The sequence below is a fragment of the Crocodylus porosus genome, unplaced genomic scaffold (assembly GCF_001723895.1).
Source record: "Crocodylus porosus isolate Cpor-Errol unplaced genomic scaffold, CroPor_comp1, whole genome shotgun sequence".
In the NCBI taxonomy this organism is placed as follows: domain Eukaryota; kingdom Metazoa; phylum Chordata; order Crocodylia; family Crocodylidae; genus Crocodylus; species Crocodylus porosus.
In genome coordinates, this window is record NW_017728918.1 from 33353245 (window position 1) to 33376873 (window position 23629).

Sequence of the window (23629 nt, forward strand, 5' to 3'; positions counted from 1 at the left end):
TGGATGCATGACAAGTATGACAATAATGGATCCAGGACAAACCCTTGAGGAACCCCACTTGTTACCTTCTCCCAACTAGACTACTATGAGCCACTAATGACTACTCATTGACTATGATGGTCCAAGCAGTTATGTATCCATCTTACAGTACTTTAAGCTAGTTTGTACTTACTCAGCTTCTTAATTAGAATGTTGTGAGAGACAGTGTCCAAAGCCTTGCTAAAGGCAAGGTATATCACATCCACTGCTCTCCCGTGTCCACAGATCTCTCATCTTATTATAGGAGGAAATCAGGTTGGTCAGGCATAACTTGCTCTTGGTGATTCCATGCTGGCTGTTCCCAACCACTTTGTTCTTCAGGTACTTCACAATCACAAACATGGCAAGCATTTATATATATTAAATCATATAGCGGACATATTAGTATACCTATTGTGTGTGTGTGTCTAATATATATATATTAACATCTGCAGAGATAAACCTGCAATAAACTGTGGCCTTTTTTCAAAATTCTAATAAAAAGTCAAAACTTTAGTTATTAACTGCTAATAAGAGAGGCCCGTATAAAGGCTGGTCTCAGAATGATCCAGACAGTGGACATATTTTTATGGGGTTAAAAATAAATACTTCAGGAAGTGCATCACAAATAACATGTATCAAGATAATAATACCTGTATGCTCAGTTTAGTAAGTCTTAAAAATTATATGAGCACAATCTAGTGATTCTTAAAATTATTACATATTAATCCGGGGGGGAGGGGGAGGTTGCTTTATCTCTGTTAAGGTTCTTCAGACTAAGTATTAGCCCACTTTTTTGTACTTAAGTGGCACTTACATATCTGCATAACTGCAATGTTTGGCCCTTACACACAGTGTGGATTCTCTTTGCACATGTGGAGCTATGCTCACCCTGTGTGTCTCTCTGGGATAGCTTTTATGGCATTGTTGGCACTGGATTTTAGGAACCCAGCCCCTATACCTTTGTTCTGGGGGAGTACAGCCCTCAGACCAACCACAACACCTGCCAGTTGATAACAGGCAAATTTTTTGATACAGAGTGATAACAAAAAGCAACAATACAAACAATCAAGCGATTCTATATCAACCAATCCCAGGGCTCTCATCAGAGTTAAAGGACATCTGGTCAGGAAGCAGGTTTCACCCTGAGGCTCTTTCTTTTAGGTGTCTGGAGTCTGGAGGTGGGATGCCAAAGCCTACAGGCCCCCTCTGGTGTGTGCCCTCTGTCCATAGTGGCCTTGGAGACCCTTCCCAGGTGATGGGGATGGGGACCCCTCTCAAGGAAGAGGAGGAGGGACAGGGAGGGACAGGAGGGACTCTTTGTTAATCTCAAGTCTCTGCTTTTGTATTCTCTTCCCCCTTCATGACTCCTGATGATTCTTCATCCATGGTTATCTCTGGTTGGCTGTCTCTCTGCGGTCACATGTCCACATAACTTCTGGGCCTTCTCCTGATTTGGTTTGTTCCCCAAAACCGGGACATAGGCCTCCCTGCTCTCTGAGGCCTTGCTGTTATTGTCACTTATCTTGTGTTATGGGAAGGTATGGCACATGTTTGTTTCCCGGGCTGTGTCCTTGTTGTGTTAGACATCCTGTCTGCCTTGAAGGCTGTGATGTCATGTTATGGCATGCCCCCCTCAATTCTCAGGCTGTGTCCATCCATTGGCTTTGTTGTGCTAGACAGCCCATCAGCTCCCAGAGCCATGAGAAGCTGTGTGTGTGTCTTCCAAGCTCTTTAGAAACTGATTTAACCCCTGCTGCCCATCTTGAACCTTTATAATGCCTATACCTATAAGTCAATTCCCCCCCAGAAGGGCAGAAATTGAAAGAAACTGTCAAAGGTAGTTACGTGGTGGCAAATACATGAAAATATACTTTAAAATAGTAAAAAAAGCAAGATATATGTAAACTTTGTCAAAAATTGTGTGTACAAATTAATGCTTCTTCATCACAATAGCTTAGTGGGCTGGTTCTGGCATAGGTAGATTTTTGACTTTTTAAAGACAGTATAGGATTTGATTTGGAATTTTTGATCCTATTCTCACATCTGCTGAAATCAAATGTAATATAGAACTATGTGATATCTGTATCAGGATCATTCTGCTTTTTCCCCTTTAGCATGGAGAAAACTAAGTATCTCTATTGGGCATTTATACACATACATTTTTGTCTTGCAATTAATCGAGTCTGCTATGCATGCGAGCTGATGTGCACTGCACTGCAGTGTGTGCAGTTGTATGAGTGGTGAAGTGCACATCAGTGTGCAGTAAATGGTGGTGGTGAGATTTTAAATTAAAACACCACTGTGGTGTTCTAGTTCAAAAGTGCACCACCACCATTTTATCAGTGCTGATGTGCTTTCCGCCACTTGTACAACTGTATGAACCTCAATCTGTGCCAGGATCTTTTAAAAGTGCCTGGTGTTGTGGCACAAGCATGTGTACAAATGCCCATTTAGATCAGTGGCAAGGCACCTATTTTGTCCAACATTATTGACAGTTGTACCAGTTCCTATGTCTCTGATTTGTGCAGTGTCTTTAAATTGCCCACATCAGTCATTCCTTCTCTTTCAGCTCCCTCTAAAAGAGGGACTAAACATCCCACAGAGATCCTCCTACACCACATCATTAATTGTCTTCTCTATATTTATTGATGTAATCCTCCTTTTGTCTAGTCTTTCTTTAATTTATGACCATATAGGCCTTTAGTTCAACATTTCCTGTCTCCTTTCTCCTCCTTGTTCCTCCTCAATTATTTCACCAATGGTCTCAACCTTTCTAACATCACATACTTCATTCTGCCAAACACCTGGCCACTTCTGTACTATTCATTCCATTTATTGGAACTATGAGTCTTGGCTGACAAAGGTTCTGGTTCTTCCTTATTCTTCATTTCAGTCCATTCTTTGATAACCTGGACCTCTCGTCTCCTGAACTTTTTTCAGCATTTCAGATTTTGTATTAGCCATGTCATGGTACCCTTTATACTTATTTCATACCTACAGTTAGCGTTTTCTCCTCTAATGGCAGAACCAATATCTCTGTACTATGTTGTACATAATGGAATAATTTGATTGTATAATTTCTTTTTTTAATACTTGTACATTAAGTAAACATAATCAATTACATTAATATTTAGAAAGCCTTTTTCATGCATACACCCCAGGATGCTGCACAAAGAAAATATAAAATGCGCATAATAAAATATTAATAAGTTAAATCATGTTAAAAGCTGCTTAAAATTACTGTAAAAGTTGGCACTAATGCTGAAGTTTTAGTACTTGATGAAAATTAATCCATAAATGGGAAGTAGAAGTGGCTGAAATACAAGGTTAGCTTGTAGAGCCATCTGTTTGCAAATACATCGTCTGCTGTCTGCCTGTCTTACAGATGAAATTACTTGGAATATGGAACAAACATTTACTATTACTGGCTTGTAGTGTATAGAGCAAAACTTCTATGTGGTCCACAGCAAACTCAGCCTGCTTTTTGTAGCAAACTTCCTAGATTGTGCAGCAAATTGGAAGCTCTCAGCAGCATTTTCTACAGTAGACTGAAAATTATTTCACCACTTCAGTTACATTTTACCAATGTAGGCTTATAATGAATTGAATATAAAAAGGATTAAGGTTTCAGCAGTGCAGCCATCCTGATCCCACCAAAGTCAGAGATAAAATTCATATTGATTTTAATGGCATAAGCATTTCACCTTTTTAGATGTTAAGTTTTCTATCTTTTATAAAGTCCTCACCATTTAACTTTTCACTGTCAGAGATTTTTGTATTGTCTAGACCTCAATATACTGCAGGTACTGCGAGGGTAGTGCTGACATGGTTGGGCACATAAGAGGTTCCTGAAGGACACCGTCCGAAACAAGTATGCCGGCGACCTGAGGGCCAAACCTGACCAGACAAGGTCTTCAATGTCATCTCAAAGTGGGACTCCAGCAACCACTTCATGCCCAGTGGGAACATTACACGCTTCACGGACTGGCGCTTCCTCTACCACGCCCGCCTCAATTGCCTGCCTCTGAACAGGGTCGTCTGCTTTGGCTACCAGGACAAGAGGTGCTGATGGCATGGCTACATGGCAGAGACACCATGTGCTATGCAGCTGCAAGCTGCATGCCAGAGCCTGGCAGCTCCACCACAATGCTGCCTGGTGAGGGCCATCCTGGCTGCAGTGGGGGAGATCTCCGTGAACCACACCGTCATGTGCTGCGAGAGCCAGATGTGACCCGACATCATCATTACTAACGAAGATGCCAAGGGAGTGCATCTACACTGGGTATGGGAGGGCAGATAGGGAGAGGGGCTGGGGCCAGGTCTGGGGCCGGGGGCAGAAGCCAGTGTGGGGAGGGCCCTCCGTGCATTGTGGGGCTTACCACATGGGTGAGGATTCATAGATTCATAGACACTAGGGCTGGAAAGGACCTCAGAAGATCATTGAGTCCAGCCCCCTGCCCCAGGGGCAGGAAGTCAGCAGGGATCATAGGATCATAGGATCCCAGCAAGATAAACATCCGAATGTCTCTTGAAGGTGTTCAAAGTAGGTGCTTGAACCTCCTCTGGTGGCAGTCTATTACAAACCTTGGGTGCTCAGACAGCTCTTCCTTATGTCCAGCCTGAAATGGTCATGGAGGAGGTTGTGACCATTTGGCCTTGTCATCCGTTGGGGTGCTCTGGTGAATAGATGTTAGAGAAGACTGGATAGGCACCTGGCTGGGGTCTTATGACCCCTGCCACCCCCAGTGCTCCTTCCTGACCATGGCAGGGGGTCAGACTAGATGATCTGTCTAGGTCCCTAGATGGAGGCTGCAAATGGGGAGATTGGTGGGATGGGCTGCTGGAGGCCCAAAGGGTCCTGGTGACACACCACTGTGGGTGCCAGTCCAGAGCAGGGGCTCAGGCAGGCCTCCTATGCTGCTGTACAGAGCACAGCTGTAGCCTTGGTCCTATGGCACAAGGATGTCTGTTGCCACATAAAAGGCATGGACTTTAGGCACTCCCCAACTGACAATTGTGTTTAGTTACAGTGACCCACTCTGATCTGATCAATGCCTTGATCTTTATGTGGCACTGCAGGGCTGATTAGTCATGCCCACACTCCCACATCTGGCCTGACAGCCCATCATATATGTAGGTATTGGAGCACCCACTCTGTACAAACTGGCACTGCACCTCTTCCTCACCCCCCCAGTGCCAGGAGGTCACCAGTCTCCTCCTATAACTAGTTGGGTTCTTGGGTGGCAGGCATAGGCATTGGCAAGGACAAGGCCACTGGGGCTTCCATGCTAGTTCTCTGGGCCTCCACTCAACTATCCCTGTGATGCCAGGCCTGGGCAGCTGCCTGCAGCACCTAATTCATGGGCACAGCATGGGACTGGGAGCTGTGTGGTGAGACTGTGTCCTGAATCACCTACCGGCTCTGGGCAGGCTGGCAAGAGTAGGATGTGGGCAGCAGGAGCTGCCTGAAGCTGGGACTGGGTGCTCACAGGTCTGACAAGATCCTACACCAGCCTACAGGCCTGGACAGCATAAGCCTACAGCTGAGCAGCACTGCAGTGTTAGGCAGCATGGCCAGAGTTCAGGCAGCCTGGTGTTGCTAGCCTGCTGCCTTCCCAGGGGGACACAGGAGCCTGGAGTGGCCTCAGGGTGCCTACTTGTGCCCCAGGGCTCAAAATGCTGGATTTTAAGATCCTGAGGCTGAGGCTGGCACAGAGCTGGCCCAGCCCTGGGGCAGGAGAGGTTGGCCCCCTAGTAGCAGGGCTGACCAGGAGCAAATTTGCTCCCGGTTGGTATCACACGTGTTACTGCACAGTAACTAATCATGAGTAAATTTGCTACTTGCATTTGCAGATAGCAAATTTACTCCTAAGAAGCATCATTTACTGTGCAGTGGGCATGTGCATGTGTAGAGGTACACACTTACTGTGCAGTAAACTATGCTACTACACAGTAAAGAATCTCATGTAGACATACCCACTGTTTAGTACTTTACTGCACAGTAAGCTTAATGCGAATGAACAGAAACAATCTGAACAGGGTGCAGGGCCGAGGGCAAATCAGCCTGTGTGAAGCCCCGCCCCCAGACACAAGGAAGCCAGCAGCAGATTTGGTGGGGGTGGGGGCTGGGGTGCAGGAGGTGCCAAGTGGCCAGACATGAAAGCGGCAGCAGCACAGAGTTGCCATGGCTGCTCTGCCCGGCTCCATGGAGCCCCCCAAAGCATGTGGGGTGGCTTGGGGCAGTCACCCTGATTGGCCCCCTGTGGGGGTGGCCCTGACAGTATGTGTAGATGCTTCCAATGTTGCATTCCTACCCTCAAGCTTCCAATTCTGGACTGCACATCCCAGCCTCTTTCAGATCCAGCTCCTGTGCTTAAATGAAGATAGCTTCCTCCTTCACGAAGCTTCAACCCAGTCAGGGAGAAAAATAGTCTTTTCTCTTCTTAGTTTCCAATCTGATACACAGGTGAGCTCATTAGCTTAGAATTGTATTTAATCCTACTCAGATTTCCATAGCCTTGGTCTGGAGCACGTTCACCGCACATGAGAACTTCAGAATTTTTACCCATTTAACTGTAACAAGTTTTGACTGAGCATTTGTTAATTGCAGGTGGAGGGGGTATTGTTTACATAAAGCTTTTTCTAATCTTAACAATAGGGAGTGCTGCTAGCCCTGGGTAGAATTTACACAGCTTGATAGCTTTTCATGATTTATGGTAAGTGATATGGTAGATGTATTATCATCCTAAAATAAGAAAAGTGAAATCGGTCCCAGTTGGTCAACACTGGTAAATTCATCAGCCACAGAAATCATTACAGAATATGCAGTTAATTTTCCATTCCCTTGGAGACAGAGTTGACTATGTGGGGTTTCCATCTTATATAGTATAACAACAGTTATTTTTCTCCTCATGCTGAAGATCATATTTATCAATTCAAAGTGAAGAATAGAGAGCATGTGACGTTTCCTGTTATCTTGTTATGCCTTACAGTAAATCTGTACTGCAACACATTAACATTCCTTTTATCTTAATAATGCAGGAAGAAAAAATTGGTCAAGCTCCCTTTAAAAATATATTGTGGGTTTGAAGAAAGAGAAATAAGCAAGAAGATCTGAAAGCCATTGCATTATCCCATTGCTAGTTCTTTAAATAACATTGCATTAGCTAGTAGCAGTGACACAAAGTTTGTCAATTAAGTATCTTTGCGATTATGAAATCCTTGCATAATTTGTACACTTAATAGTGGCCTGTCATTTGTTTTTCACTGCCTGCATGCTTTCATGTTTGTATTCATTGGCATACCTTAGGGATGTTATTTTGCCATGCCTCTTTTTTTTCTAACTGCTGTTTTTGTAAATTAGGGAATTTATTTCTAGATGTACTTGCAGGTGCTTGCTAACTTGTCCACCTTCTCTTATGTAACTTAATTTCTTTCCTTCTTGGGTCACTTGATACAGGAAAAATTAGTATGTTCTTGGGAGTGTCTAGGACTGGTAGGAAGGATGGAGAAAGCTCTGAAAGGAAGAGTTAAAAGAGAAAAAGTTTGATTACCAAAGTAGTGGAGAAATATTTAAAATCACAAGAAAGTACTACAAATGAGGCTTTTCTGCTGAAAATGCCATTAGAAGTTATCATCAAAATGAAAAATATGCATAGACATTTTTACAGGTGCTGTACGTATGTACTGCAAAGTCACCTTGAAAATTGTAGAAATAGATAACCAGCATGAAGGCACAATGTCTTAAAAATGAGGGTTGTGCAGGAACCAGTATTTATGAATATCAGCCAAAATGACAGTCTGAAATATAGTTATGTGCTGGTGCAAGTGAAGTCGTCTTCTTTGAAACTTTATTTCCTAACACAAAGATCCATTTATTTACATATTATTAATCTGAGAATACAGATTTCCAAATTAAGAATCTTTAAATAGCTAATGGTTAGCATGTAAAAGCAGCAATTTAGATGAATACAGTGCAAAAAAGCTATTACATATTTTAAAATGGTTATGTTAATGATTATATACAGGACATTTATAATTGGAATAAAGCATGAATAAATAAAAGGAAGGATGTATTTCTACTCTTTATATTTTATTGAATGGTATTTTGGAATTAAGAATAAACCTGTTTCTGAAGTCACCTGTGCTTTTGCTTTACTAGGAGATGAAACAAATCTTTGTGGGACTCTCAGAAGCAAACATAATTCACTTTTACAGCAGCCATTATATTCATATTTAATTGCTTTGGTAGTACTAGGAGACTGTGAGGTAACTGAATGCAACAACATTTGAAATGTGGTGATGCATAATGCCAAAAATCAAAATGTTTAATACAGAATTATAATATGTAGGCTCTTTGTATCAAAAATGCAAAGCAGTTTGGAATAAGTATATCTGGATGATTCTGACTAAATTGCCTCTTCCTTTGATATTTTATTTATTACAAAGAAGTGTGCTGTAGCTGTCCATTATTCCTCAAGTGCTGTAAAAATAATTTACATGCTGAATAGAATATGGGGGTCACTGGTATGATCCTAAATGGAAGGAAAAAAGAGAAAATGTTACATTAATTTCATATCTAACTCTAAGCCGTGATTCAGTAAAGCTGTTAAATGTTTTGTTGATATGGACCCTTAGGATGTGGACAGATATAACACTTAAACTGTGCCAAGAATGTCACTGATTAGCAGGAATCCTGGTTTTCCCTGATAACAGATAGAAAATTCTTGGATAAATAGCCCCAAATTTGCAATTAAATTGAAACACCACTATATATCTATATGTATCAACAGAACACAATGTTTTATTGGTGTATTTACAATTTTAAAGCAATTTGGAAGCCTACCTGTGCCTCAATCACTATACTGAAAAAAATTCTAAATACCTATACATTTTGGTATTTGGTTTTGGGTTTCTTATCATGGAAAATCAGAGCTCCTCCTGCCCCTTAAGCTCACCAGGATGCAGGTCCAGGACCCTCACTCCCAAGCCACAGTTCCCCAGCCCTGCTGGTGCCCCTCACTACTCACCCACAGCCCCCTGACCTTGTTGGTGTCCCTGTTGGTGTCTCCACTAGAACTCCCCAGACCTGCTGGTGCCCCTCACACTCCACCCACAGCCCCTTCCCCACCAACCCTGTGGGAGGGGACCACCAGCTGCCAGGGCGACAGGGCCATAAAAAGAATGTGAAAATATTACTGGGTGCCTTGAGTGGCCAACAATCTTTTACTTCACTTCCATGCACTTTAAGTGGATCTTTACCTAGATTTATATATTGCCCACTTACTGTGCATGCATTGTATTCCTTATCTGCTCCATTATCTCTTTTTGACTTTGTTTCCCAGTATTCCTGGTTTCTAACTTGGGAACACACCCATGTCATCCCCTTCTGATATAAAAAACAATTCCACGGGCTCATCATTTATTTCAGGTGGGATCCCAATGAGCACTCTTGAGGAAGATTCCTATTTCATTTTATGGGAAATTGCTGTGTGACTGCCACTGAGGCACTTTTACACACATTTGCATTCTTTTTCACCACAGGGAGAAACACATTGTCTTGCATGCCTACACACATGCTTGTTGCAAACCAAAGAGAGGAGGAGAAAGGGGTGCCTCCCTTGTTTTAACCCAGTAACCCAGTGGCTAGGACTCTTGCCCAAATGTGGGAGACCCAGCTTCTGAGCTCTCGTCCCCTTTAGACAGGGTCTAAACCTGCATTTACGGCTTTCCAGCAGTGTTCCAACCAACAGGCCACCATAAGACATTATCCAGTTCAATCTCCTCCCTGTCCTCCCCCTGAAGGTTACCTGTTGTGCCTTGCATTTTGTATCCATTGGGTGAAGAGCAATAGGGAAGTTTCTACCCCATTGGGAACAAGAGCCTAGGTTAGACCGTAAGGTTTCCTCCCATCCATGCTAGCACCTATTTCACCAAGCCATGTATCTTCTGCTCTTGCATTTTTCCTGGACCATCACAGCAACAACACTACCAAGAAATAATCTGATGCTTCAAGACGTGTTATACCTTATTAACTGATTCAACCTGTGCACTGGGCTGTGAAGTCTTCATTTCATGGCATTTTTTGCAATCTAATTCCATGGACACGTTAGTTCTGTCTTTTAATTCAGTGAGTGCATTAGTTCTGCCTTTTAACACGTTTGGCTGAATCGATCCTTTAGCATCATGTGCCCTGTTTAAAACAAACATGTTAAAGTTATTATCAAATTGCAACAAATTATACAATTCATCATGGAGTCAAAATATAGTTCAGCTGAAGGGGATTATTGGAAAGTATAAATTAAATAACAATGAAGGCAAGGCAGGATGCCTTCCCCTAGGTTAACCCATTCAGAGAAGCATGTATTTTCATAGGCTACCACCTAATTCAGTAAATGATATGAGTAGGTCTGCAGACAGCAGGGGTACTAAACAGAAAGGAATAAGAATCCTGAGACCAAATCTGAAACCCTTAATCAAGAAGAACTTTGAGAGTAAATAACATAAAATACTTTTCAAATGTTAAAACAAAAGCATATTTAATGAAAAAGAATTATTATTACTAATAATATTGAATGTGTATACTAATAATAGTGAATGTGTATTTGTCCATCTGAAGGCTCCTCTCCCTTTTCTTGAATAGGCTCACTCTGCCGCTAACTAGATAGCCTAGTCTGCTGCACTTCTTTCATCCTATAATAGGTCCTGGTAGCACCTCTTCAGTTTACAACCCTCTTGCATCCCTTCAGTCAAACTCTACATTTACATGGAGTCTTTTCCCTGATAGTTAGTTCAGCCTGCTTCTGCCTCTTTCTTAGACTTCAGAAGGGGCACTTGGTACCCAAATGCTTGCCTAACGGGTCTTCCAAATGGATACAGTTAATCCAATAAGAGATACCAAAGAAAATTCTTGTCTGTTGTACATTTTCTGGATCATCAAGACTACAACACTCCAACTCTATTACCAAATCTCCCCAGTACAACATTTTTCAAAATCATGTTCTATACCATGGAAGTTTGACTCTGACAAATATCTAATCTACATCATCTACTTCAAAAAGGTGCCTGTATTCAAATGAGTAACTGAAAATATTATCAATTTCCTAATTTTTTCAGCTAAAAATACATTAATTAGAAGTAAATAAGGAAAAAGTGGCAATTTTACTTGGGGGCATTAAATGTGAATTTAAGACTGAGCTTAGCAAAACATTGTCTGAGAATGCTGAGAAGGCATTGTTAATTTGTCATCTGTACAGTCCTGCGGCTGCAGTTTGGCTATTCAGCATGCTGCTTGTATAAGTGGGTCAAACATGTAAATTGGCTCAGTACAGGTGTTACATTTTTCCTGTCCTCTGAATCACCCAAATGAAGCTATGTTTTCTATTATATACAGGGTAGTCAAAAGATTTAATCTCAGGAAGAGCTCACTCATCATCAGTGCATATTGTCTGGCAGGTGAAATAATGTAATAATTCCTACAGAGAACAGGATGTTTAAAGAAAAACAAGAGAAGGATACATTTACTAGTGGTACTGTATGAAGTATCACTATTTTACATGCTAGTATTCACATGCTATTGTGATAGAAATAGGGGTAAAATTATATGCCCCTCAGCCCTACCTAGATTACTACATCCACCAAGTCACATGGCTCACATCTGAAATTCATGATCACGAGGGCTGATTAAGGCATCAGTTGGTTAGGCATCTCAAGTAACTAATGCAGTTGAGATTATTTAAGGGCAAACTTCATCTGAATGTGCAACTAGCCCTTTTTTGACAATATAAAGTTACAATTACAATCCCTTCTCTCCATGGGGTGATCAAACAGCAGTAAGGTTAAGGTCAGCGTCTCCTTTCAAAACAAGAGTAGTTCCTTGTGACTTTTAAGTAAAAGTTAAAGTACTCAGTCTGGAAAACACAGCAATGGCTGTTTAATAATGGGACAGGTACCAGAAGCCAAGTAAGGGCCCTAAGCACTAGAATATGGTGTGAGGCTCCTGCATGTATTCTATTTCTGGCCAAACAAATCTTGAATTCATTGTTTCATCAGGAAAGGTAGAAAACACCCCCAGGTAGGCTAAGAGCCTAATGGTTTGGCATTCTCCTGAAATGGTAACTGATGCCTAATATCCCACTTCTGTGGTGACTGCTGTAGCCAGTAGACTATTCTTAAAAAGCAAAACAAACAAACACTGACCAAGTCCTGACCCGCTGATTTAAACTTAGATATAGGCTCTTACATTTGAACATATTCTGGAACCTAAGAAGAAATAAAGCATGTGTCTATCAGGAGCCTATGCTCTACAGAGGGCCAGGAGTTCAGCCACATCTCTGTTCTTAGCATTTCCTTGAGTTAGCTCTTGGTATTTAGGTGGGTCTATGGCCCACATCTTTGATGCCCCTGATTTAGGCATCTAGGCATTCAGTTGTGATCCAAAATAACTAGTCCAGTGATTTTCATCAGGGTGCTGTGGCACCCTGCCTAGAGTGCCTTGGCATAATTTCAAGGGTCCCTTTTTAAGGGTGCCACCCAATGTTAGATGTACCAACATGATTCACAACATATCCATAGAGTTCAAAGAATCATAGAATCAGAGATAGAAGGGCTGGAAGGGATCCCCAGAGGCCATCCCAAGGCAGGATCATCCCTATCCAAACTGTCGTATATAATCAATAATCTGTACTCTACATAGGACTACTGCCAACCTTGATACAACACAGACCTAACACCCTGACCTGACACAGGTAAATCAGAGGAACCACATGGCCAATATCTTGTTGAAACCTTCCTGTTTGGTTGTGGTCTTCCTGAGTTTTTGAAAGAGAAAAATTTCTCTATTCTTTTTCAATAATAAAAGGGTTAAAAACCAAGAGCTGGCATTTTCCAAAGAGTACCTTGAGTGTAATGAGTGGTGCCTCAAGTCTGAGGGGAACTCATATCTAAAAAAAGGCTGAGAAATGCTGGATTAGTCCTTAGTTCTCTGGGTAGGCATTTAACTCAAAGGTGGTGGTAGTCCTTATGTCTTGAATGCTAGCCTCATTAAAGCATTTGCACAGGAAGAGGAAACTTTGGGGTCTACAGCCTATTCAGTTTAAGGGGATTGTTTCCTACTGTTATGTACTTTCTAGGAGAATGCCCTACCCACAAGTCTATAAAATTGGTTTGGTAGGAACATGTTCTTTCCCTCTTCTTTAAACTGTGTCAATGGGCAGCCAAGAATGTAAGAGTCATAGTCCCAGAAAGAGAACGCATGAAAAGGAGCCTGATTCTACAGTCTAATGGTTATGACGTTCCCTTGGGTGTGCTGGGTATACTGGGTGCTGGTTCCCACTTCCAGTACTGTACATAACTAAAATCAGATAGTTATTGGTTAAAAAAAACAGAAACGTATATAGGAATGGAAACTAGAAATTCAGGTGCCCTGAGCTCCAATATTCAGGTGCCCCCATCCCCAGATACCTATGAGCATGCCCAGAAGGTCAAGTAGAAGCTCTGCAGTCTAAAATGGTGCCACTGCCATAACTGTGGAACAGAACTAATTTGGCTTGCTTTTTCAAATTCAGACACCTGCATTCTGACTAGGTACTCTCTGGGAAAGTCCTGACCTAGTTTGTATCTGGAACTTGGCCCTTAGGTTGCCGACATGAGCACTGAGGCTGCTCCCACTGTGTTGGAATTCCAGAGCTTTGGAACAATTGCCGCACTCCAGCAGCCTCCTGCGTCTTGTGTATCAGGGTCCATGCTCTTAAAAATGGTGGTGGGGGTGCTTGCACTAAAGTTCATTGAACAACCTTTAATTCAAGCACCCCCACTGCCATTTTCAAGTGTGGGGATGCCGATACATGATATGCACACAGGCCAGGTCCTGGAGGACTGGAAAAGGATCAATGTGGTCCCTATTTTCAAGAAGGGGAGGAAGGAGGATCCAGGCAACTACAGGCCAGTCAGTCTCACTTCTATCCTTGGTAAAGTCTTCAAAAAGATTATTAAGGGTCATATCGGTGAGAGCCCAGCAGGAAAAATTATGCCAAGGGGAAACCAGCACAGGTTCGTAGCAGATAGATCATGCCTGACTAATCTAGTCTCTTTTTATGACCAGGTTACAAAGTACCGGGATGCAGGAATAGGGATAGATATTGTTTACTTAGACTTCAGGAAGGCCTTTGATACAGTATCCCACCCCATACTGGTGAACAAATTAAGAGGCTGTGACTTGGATGATTACACAGCCCAGTGGGTGGAAAATCGGCTAGAGGGTCATACCCAGAGAGTGATGATAGACAGGTCAGTATCAACCTGGAAGGGCGTGGGCAATGGGGTCCCACAGGGCTTGGTCCTTGGACCGATACTCTTCAATGTCTTCATTAGTGACTTGGACGAGGGAGTGAAGTGCACTCTGTCCATGTTTGTGGATGATACAAAACTGTGGAGAGAAGTGGACACACTGGAGGGCAGGGAACAACTACAGGCAGACCTGGACAGGTTGGACAAATGGGCAGAAAACAATAGAATGCGATTTAACAAGGAGAAATGCTGCTCCTAGTGGATTCCAAGATTAACACGAATCATCAGTGTGACGAGGTCATCAGCAAAGCTAACTGCACTTTATCATGCATCAGCAGATGCATGACAAACAGAACTAAGTAGGTGATACTTCCCCTCTATGCAGCACTGGTCAGGCCGCAGTTGGAGTACTGCATCCAGTTTTGGGCGCCACACTTTGAGAGGGATGTGGATAACCTGGAGAGGGTCCAGAGAAGGGCCACTTATATGGTTAAGGGCTTGCAGGCCAAGCCCTATGAGGAGAGATTAGGGCACCTGGACCTCTTCAGCCTCCGCAAGAGAAGGTTGAGAGGCGACCTTGTGGCTGCCTATCATGGGGCATAGAAGGGAATTGGTGAGGCTCTACTCACCAAGGTGCTCCTGGGGGTTACAAGAAACAATAGCCATAAGCTAGGAGAGAGCAGATTTAGACTAGACATTAGGAGGAACTTCTTCACAGTTAAAGTAGCCAAAATATGGAATGGACTCCCAAGGAAGGTGGTGCTTTCCCCTACCCTGGGGGTCTTCAAAAGGAGGTTGGATGGGTACCTGGCTGGGGTCATCTGAACCCAGCACTCTTTCCTGCCTATGCAGGGGGTCGAACTCGATGATCTATTGATGTCCCTTCCGACCATAACATCTATGAATCTATGAATCTATGCTCTCAGAGCCACTTCCCAAGCACATGTAAAAATGCCCTTAGGCTCCTAAGTCACTTAGGATAGAAATGTCATCCAAGGAAAATAAAATAAAGAATTTCTGCAGCAGTTATCAATAATCAGTTTCATTCATTTCATATGCAGGTTAAAAACCTCTATACATTTCAGGTTGTATGAAAGTTAAATTAGGACATCAAATTTTACTCAGTACTGCTATCAATGAATGGCTTAAACCTTGCATAAAATCAATTTTCAGACAGCTCTTTGGTGTGCTCAGGTTTTTCGCTGCTACATGAAACAAGATGCTTCAGACAATATGAGTAGGAGAATGAGGGCAAAAAGGTGAAGAAAATGCTGTTCATTCAAGACAGAAGGAAAAAGAGTAATCTGGTCCTGTAGGCAGCATTAACTTATTGATTTGGCACTCCTCCTGCTGCAGGAGTTAGTGACAGTGACCTTGATATGGCCTCATTACAGAGATAATTTTATGAAGCACCACCACTATCTTTTTTCAATCTACCAAGTTAATAACTACTTGTTTAGAATGCACAGTTCCAAGCAGGCATATCTACTTGTCAATGAATTGTGGGATGTAGGCATATTCTTGTACAGAAGCAGCATGAAGTCACATTGCTTTAGGATGGGGGTGACCAAGATACAGCCTGCAGGCTGGATCTGGCATGCAGAGTCATGCCATCTGGCTTTTTGGGGTACTCCCCACAGGTCCAGAAATATGGTGGCAGCGCAGCAGCAGAATTAAATACTGTAGTGCCTGGACCTTCCACAATTAATACTACCACTGAACATCCTGCTGCCAAATGTCCAGACTCATGGGGAGCCCTGCTGGCAAGATGATGTGACCCCTCACACTGGATTGGGCCTCTGGACTTGCCCCATGCACCAGGGATAGATGAGCTGGGCACCAGTACTTATGGCATTACAGTGAGGTGTGTACCTGAGGTAGAGGAGAAGAAACGTGCAGACTGCTTTTCTCTGTGGTGCACAGGGTCCATTCGCTGGAGACAGTGGTAATACCCTCCTGCTCCACACACCCTTTGTTGCTTAACATCTCTGTACATAAAGGGCTTAGTCCATCTGTCTGTGTGTCTGTCTGTCTGTATCACTCTTTAAGGTTACTCGGAGCCTGGCATGGTGGGGAGGGCAGAGGGAGGGGCCAGTGGGAACTGGGGTCCCAGCTACTGTGAGGCTACCGTGAGAAGACAATTAGATGAACAACGTCATTAAGAAAGTCGCCATTCATCCATCATTCTTGATGGGCAATTCGCTAGGATGTTTCTGTGCATGCATATCTTGTTAGTGCAGGGACAGCAATTTTTCCTAGCCCTTAGAAAGGTACTCATTATGGGATGTCTCACTCCTTCTTGAGCATTCAAGGATGATAGACAAACTGCCTCTTGATAATCTCACTGAAGGTACGTCTACACAACACAATACAAAGACACTCAAGCTAGTTCAGAAGCAGCTAAACTTCATACCAGAAAGAGCCCTAAAATGCACATTTTTTCCTGAGCTGATATATTCTGCTGTTCAACAGCTTTTCAGAGCCATCATACATATGGCACTGCATTGTCATTGCATCAAATGTATGCTTGCAGTTGCATCTACACTCACTGAGAGGCTTGATCCAGCAAGGCATTATTCTTCTAATGATTATTTTTTTGTGGTAGCACTCATTGTGCACCATGCACTTTTTAAACACCTTTGAAAGATGCTCAGCTTACACAGCTAAGTACAAATAAGTAGAGCCACGTCAAGAGGTAAAAAAAAACAGGCCGTGTATATGTAATTGGACTGCACTGCATGCTACACTATAGACCTAAGCAGTTCTTTTCAGTTTCTGAACAGCAAATATGGACCCTGGTTAGGCAAAAGTGTAATTCCTGTGGTGTTCCCTGATAATATCATCAGGACCAACCTCTTCCTGAATCATAGTACTGGGACCTCTTTACTCCAGGAAGGAGCACATCCATAGATCTTAAAATATGGAGCCTATATTTCTCTGTAGTTCAGCTTCCCTGAAATATGCTCCCCTCTACCTATATAAATGGAAATTCAAGCCTTACACATTTCATGAAGTGCAGCTGGATTCTAAATGATTTGCTCAAAGACAGACAGCTGCTGAAATGGTAACCCAGGAGTTCCAGGCTCTGAGCCACATACCTTACCCATTCTGGTTGGAACAACTTTCTAATACAAGGTAAGTTTCTCAGTATGAAAAATGCTTTTCATAACAACCAGAAGTATAAGTGAATATTAAGCCTTAACCATTTTTAGCAACATTATCATTTTAATGCACATTACAGTAATTTTTGGAAGGTGGAAAAAGCAACTCACACCCATAGTTAAAATCCAATGTCACATTATTCATTAAAGGTTTTTCAAGTAGTTTAAAAATTTTACATTTCAATGATGTTAAAAGCAGTTAATTTTATATCAAAACCATTACTTTTTATTTATCTTTCTAGTAGCACTTCTATGTCATTGAATCCTTATTTTTCCCCAAACTTTTGCAAGTCTCTGTTCCCTGAATCAGGACATTTAATTTTCATCTCTACATTATGAATTATAATTTAGGTGCCAACTTGCAGAAGACTTTTTCATATGTTTAACTTTTAAGCATATAAGTCGTGTTTTTGAGTTCACATACATGATTTCTGTGGGAGAAATGTAAAATTCAGTTCCCTATCTTGTAGGCCTGTGCAAAGTGGCTAGCATTTGCTTTGGATTTAGATTTGGCCAATTCAGGGGATAGTGATTCGATTCAGTGATTTGAATCACTATCCTGAATCGATTCAGCCGAATCTGATTCAGAGATTTGGTAGCTGCCGAATCAGCCGAATCTCTGAATCAAACAGGCCCCATCCCCCACCCACTCTCCCAGCCCTGTCAATGGCTGCTCTTCCCAGCTCCAGCGCCCCGGCTCTTTAAAAAAAAAAAAAAAAAGCCCCGCACTCACTGGCTCCTGCCAGGCTGGGGGGTGGGGGGTAGGGGGTGATCCCCACTGCCACCAGTGCCCTGGCTGTGTGGGAGGGATCTGAAATGAGCCCCCAGAAGCCCCAACAGCTGCTGCAGAAGCCAGTGAGTGTGGGGCTTTTAATTTTTTTTTTTCAGAGCTGGGGCGCTGAGACCTGGTGGGGCAGCCATTGATGGGGCTGGGAAAGCAGATGCAGGTCAGGGGGCACTCAGAGAGGCTGGGGGATGAGGCAGGGGATGGTGCCTGGTGCAGGTCCCCCCATGGTACCCTTCCCCCTTCTCCAGCCTCCTCCCCCGCCCCGTACTTACCAGCATGGAGTCCAGGTCTAGCTCCCCATGGTGGCAAGTAGGGATTGCCTGAATCACCGAATCTCGACATCTTTCTCCGAATCTTTTCCAAATCTATTTGTAGATTTTGAATTGAATTGGACCTTTTTATTGGTCTCCCATTCGATTTGGATTTGAAGATTCAGCCACCAAATCAGGCTGAATCTCCTCTGAATCTAATCAGCACCTCAAGCTTTACGCAGCCCTAATATCTGGCACCATCACCACCACATTTTCAATCTTATTTAGGGCAGATCAACACCACAAATTTACCAGGCCAAGTAGTGATGTCCTCAAGCAGTCCATGGCCCCTAGCATACATTCATTTAACAGTCTGATAGAATCTGTCCCCAGTCCCAAAAATCATACCTCCTTCCATGCCATACATGCATCATGTGCATGGCAGAAGGCACAATTTTAGGATAGTGCATCAGATTATAGTCACACCATTACTACTTTCCAGTGCAGGAGGAAGCCAGAGACATAATCTCACTCTCTCACTGTACTGGCAAGTTGAAACTGAGTGCTGTAACCCCACATGAGGACCCAAAAATCTGCTGAACTAGACAGCCCAGGGTCTGGTTTCAGTCTTAGGGCTTTCCAGTGACCAGGGCTGATAATCAGCTATTTTTCAACTCACAGCTCTGGACAGTCTCAGGTCTGGTTCACCTGGGATTATCCAGACAGATGGTCAACTGATTGTTGGCTCCAGTTAGACAGCCCTGGGTCTTGAACCCTGGTGCCTAGACAGCCCTGAGTTTTGAACTAGACCTGGAGCTGTCCAAGCTTGGTCCAAAAAGTCAGCTAATCTCATGTTAAAGTCATCAGTAGGGGAATCCCTTCATCTCCCTCACTGGCATCCTCTGATCCCCTGCATCCTGTAGCCCAGCAAAAGCTGCCAGTCATGGGGTTTAAAATCCCTGGTAGGGAAGTTTTTTGGCTCCTCACCTCTCCCCAGTCTCACACTGGGGCCAACATTCAGATGACTGTTGGTCCCAGACCTGGGACCCTGTGAGGGCTCATTCCAAACTGACTGTGACTCTGGCCACATGTTAAATTTAATGCAACATATAAATCATAATAATGTTCTACATTATTTGGGTTATTATATGTGAGACATTTTTATGGTTTGCTTGCCATCTTATGATGCCTTAAATTGGGTGCATGTGTAGCACCCTTCCCATCTATGCTGTGATTAACATGAATGTGACATTGAGGTGGTACATGTTCAAAAAGCATGATGTGTGGGAGGCAAGGGCTAACTTTTATTGCTGAATAGCAGTGTGATTTAGCCTACTCATAATGCAATGTGAATGCAGCATTGCATGCAGGTCAAGAGATCCATGAAGCAGTATGACATGCTAAGAGTCATAATACCTGGAGTGATAAGTTTGAGCTACAGACATTCTCTTACAAATTGTTTATATATATATATATATATCTTCCTTCTCTTTAGAAAGGACATAGAAAATTAGGGTTGGAAGGGACCTCAGGAGGTCATTTAGTCCAGACTCTTGCTCAATGTAGGACCATCCCCAACAAGAACATCCCAGCCAAGACTTTGTCTAACTAGGTCTTAAAAACCACCAGGGATGGAGAGTTCACAACCTCTCTGGGTAATCTATTCCAGTTTACTACCCTCCTAATGACAAAATTATTTCTAATATCTAACCTAAACTTTCCTTACCACAATATGAGACCATTGCCCCTTGTGCTGTCATCTCCCACCACTGAAAACAGTCTAGCTCCATCCTCTTTGGAATTCCCTGCCCAGGTATTTGAAGACTGCTATTAAAGCCCCACTCATTCTGTTCTCCTCTAGACTAAATAAGCCCAGTTCCCTCAGCCTCATCTCAGAAGTCATGATTCCTCTTGGTCCAATCCTTCAATTTGTCTAGGTCAATCTGAATCCTAGCCTTAGCCTTCAGCAGATCTACCACTCCTCCTTGCATGATTTCATCTGCAAACTTGCTGAGAGTGTACTCTATGCCATCTTCCGGGTCATGGATAAAGATATTAAACAAAACTGGCCCAAGGACTGACCCCTGGGGCACTCCACTTGATATCATCTGCCAACTAAATATCTAGTAATTGATTACTACCTTCTAAGCCCAATTCTCCAGCCAGTTTTCTATCTACCTTACAATCCATTCATCCAGCCCACACTTCTTTAGCTTTCTTCTGAGAATGTTGTGGAAAATGGCATCAAAAGCCTTGCTAAAATCAAGGTACACCACATCCACTGGTCTCCCCTCATCCACAGAGGGGAGACAAATTGAAGGATTGGGCCAAAAAGAATTTCATTATGATATATAACAAGGACAAGTGCAAAGTCCTGCACTTAGGATGGAGCAATCCCATGCATCAGTACAGGCTGGGGGCTGACTGGCTGGGCAGTAGCTCTGTAGAAAAGGACCTGAAGGTTACTGTGGACAATAAGCTAAGTATGAGCCAGCAGTGTGCCTTTGTTACCAAGAAGGTGAGTGGCATACTGGGCTGCACTGGTAGAAGTGTTACCAGCAGAACAAGGGAAGTGATTATTCCCCTCTATTCTGCATTGGTGAGGCCACATCTGGAGTACTGTGTTCAGTTTTGGGCGCCCTGCTACAGAAAGGATGTGAACAAATTGGAGACAGTCCAGCAGAGGACAACAAAAATTTTGAGGAGAGGTTCAGGGAACTGGGTTTATTTAATCTAGAGAAGAGAAGACTGAAAAGGGACTTAATCGCAGTCTTTAAAAAGCTGAAGGGAGGTTCCAAGAAGGATGGTCCTAGACTAGTCTGCGGCCCAAGTTGCCATCCACTTCTATATCTACCACCAATTCTTCCCTGTTTGTGAGCAAGGAATTACATCTAAGACATGCTACTGTTTAAAAATTGTCATTTGATTTTTCAAAGGAGTTTAAATAGTAGAAACTATGATGCAATCTCTATTTATTTCGTCACTTCACATCTTTCCTCCATGAACTTTATTTACTTGCAAGGTTTTCTCCTAACAACTCTTTATTAATAGCATTAAGAAAGGTCTAAAGTGAAGAAGAAAAAATAAAACCAGTCCTACTCCTGAAAAGCTTACCATTCCAAGATGTAAGAATGGAAAAGTTAGGACGTGCCTGGAAGATGTGGGGAAATAATTCGGAGTGTGATTGTCTTGTTTCTTTTAGTTTGGTAGGGTTGTTTTCTCATGCATATAATGCAAGGACAAGGTTTTCAAGACAGACTTGAATGTGAGGTGCATGGTAGCCCTTCTAAACTGTGATTGAAAGGATACTGTATGAGGCACTCTAGACAAATGTATGAGTATGTGCAGAGGAATATAATAATGAATTTTGCCAAAATGCAGATTTGTACTCAAACCAACAGGCAATTTATTTCCTTTAACAGTATTTTCAATTTTCTTATTACAAATCCCTATGAACCTAATGCAGGGTTTTGTCTCCTAGTGATAACTTTAAAGGTGTTGAGCCTATTGCCCTGACTAAATTACAGCTTAGTTGACTACTGGATGCCGATTTAATTCCCTACTAAAGGTTCAGTTGAAGAATTGTTTAAACTTTTGTTTCAAATAAAATACCTTGTGTGGTTTTGCAATTGCAGAATAGCTGTTGTAATTACATTAACACCTAGTGTTAAAAAAGCAACTTTAAGGGTATATGACTATTAGCCTCAGAGTCTCTAAAGAGCACTGGCATTCTACAGGAGGAAAGATACTTCATAAACACATACGTAATCATTTTTTCAATAAATAAATAACCAGTCAGTGTCTACTGGGTTTGCAGTTGAGAGGATAACTTAGTAATGATTGGTCTTAAATAAAATTCTCATCCATTTTAACTGCCTATAGGAATTAGTTTTCACAAGACATCTGTTTTATGCGTATATGACTTTCAGGGTTTTGTTATAACAGGGAGAGAAAAAAGTTAACATTAAGAAACCTGAAGGTTCTGTGAAATAGCCACAAGAAATACATTTGTTCTGGAAAAAAATGAGAAAACTGCTCTATCATATTGTACATGTCCTAGGTTATAGAAAAGCTTCTCTTTACTGAAGTATTATTTCTATTATGCTGCCAAGTTCAATATCTGCAAGGTTAAATTGTAAAGTGGACTTTTCAGAGTATTTTCTAATTTGATTGTTCGTAACTCAGTGATTATTACTTATTCACAGTGGATATTTCTCTTTTCCTTTTATCCTTCTGCCTCTTTCTCCATTTAGCTTTCTCTATTAATCACATATAAAGAATATGTTATGATTATAGAGTGAATTTATCTTAAGGTAGCTCTACACTACACATGTGTATTGCTAAAATGCAGCCACTTCTGGTATAAAATAAGGCAACCAATCTGCACTACAATTCTACATACTAGGACTTGCAGGAAAGTAACTGATTAACTTAACTAATGGATCCTATAAAGACAGAAAATATACACGAGCATGTTATAATTGTCATACTCCCATATGCAAATGGCAAGAAGTTCCAATTTTTTATTTTTTTTTTTGAAAACCAAAAAAAGGCATAAAATCTCTGGATGTTTTATGACTGAATGTGTTCAAGAACTTTGTCTACTATCTTTTTTTCTGTCTTTTCTTATCTGATGGTGAAGATAGCTAAAATTTGGTTTTCATATGTTGTGCCTTTAATTATACTACTGGTCTGCTTGCTGTGGGGAAAAGTGATCACATGGAAGATAGAATCATGCGATATACCTCAGAAATACAGGGACAAAAAGTGACATTTAAAAAAACAGTGCTACTTACTGTGACGACAGCATACTAGCTGACAATGAAGCCCCATGTAACTAAAAGATATTTTTGCCACTGTGTCCAACAAGTAAGAATTCCACTGTCTTAGGACTTGTTCACATTCCTTGAGAAGTAACTCAGGTTAAAGAATTTTATTTTTGTCTGAATAATATTGGAAAAAAATATAATGGAAGAGCTTGCTCAGCAATGTGTCTGAGCATATAGGATAAATTTAAATTGAAGAAACAGTTCTATGGCCCCATATACATTACAGGTATCACACAATTAACTGGTTAATTGTGCAATTGCCTTGAAACCAGCTACATGTACAGAGCGCTTATC

The 23629-nt window shown here is 42.1% G+C and overlaps 1 protein-coding gene across 1 annotated transcript in view; it reads right to left on the minus strand.

Annotated features, from left to right (window-relative positions):
• Nucleotides 1-7443: 7443 nt before the first annotated feature.
• Nucleotides 7444-23629, minus strand: part of TPO (thyroid peroxidase) — a gene marked incomplete at its 5' end in the record, with an annotated part of 109645 nt that continues 93459 nt past the window's right edge. Inside the window, 2 exons of the mRNA XM_019538148.1 lie at nt 7444-7537; nt 10048-10213. Coding sequence (XP_019393693.1) covers nt 7508-7537; nt 10048-10213 — 196 coding nt within the window. The remainder of the gene's footprint in view (nt 7538-10047; nt 10214-23629) is intronic.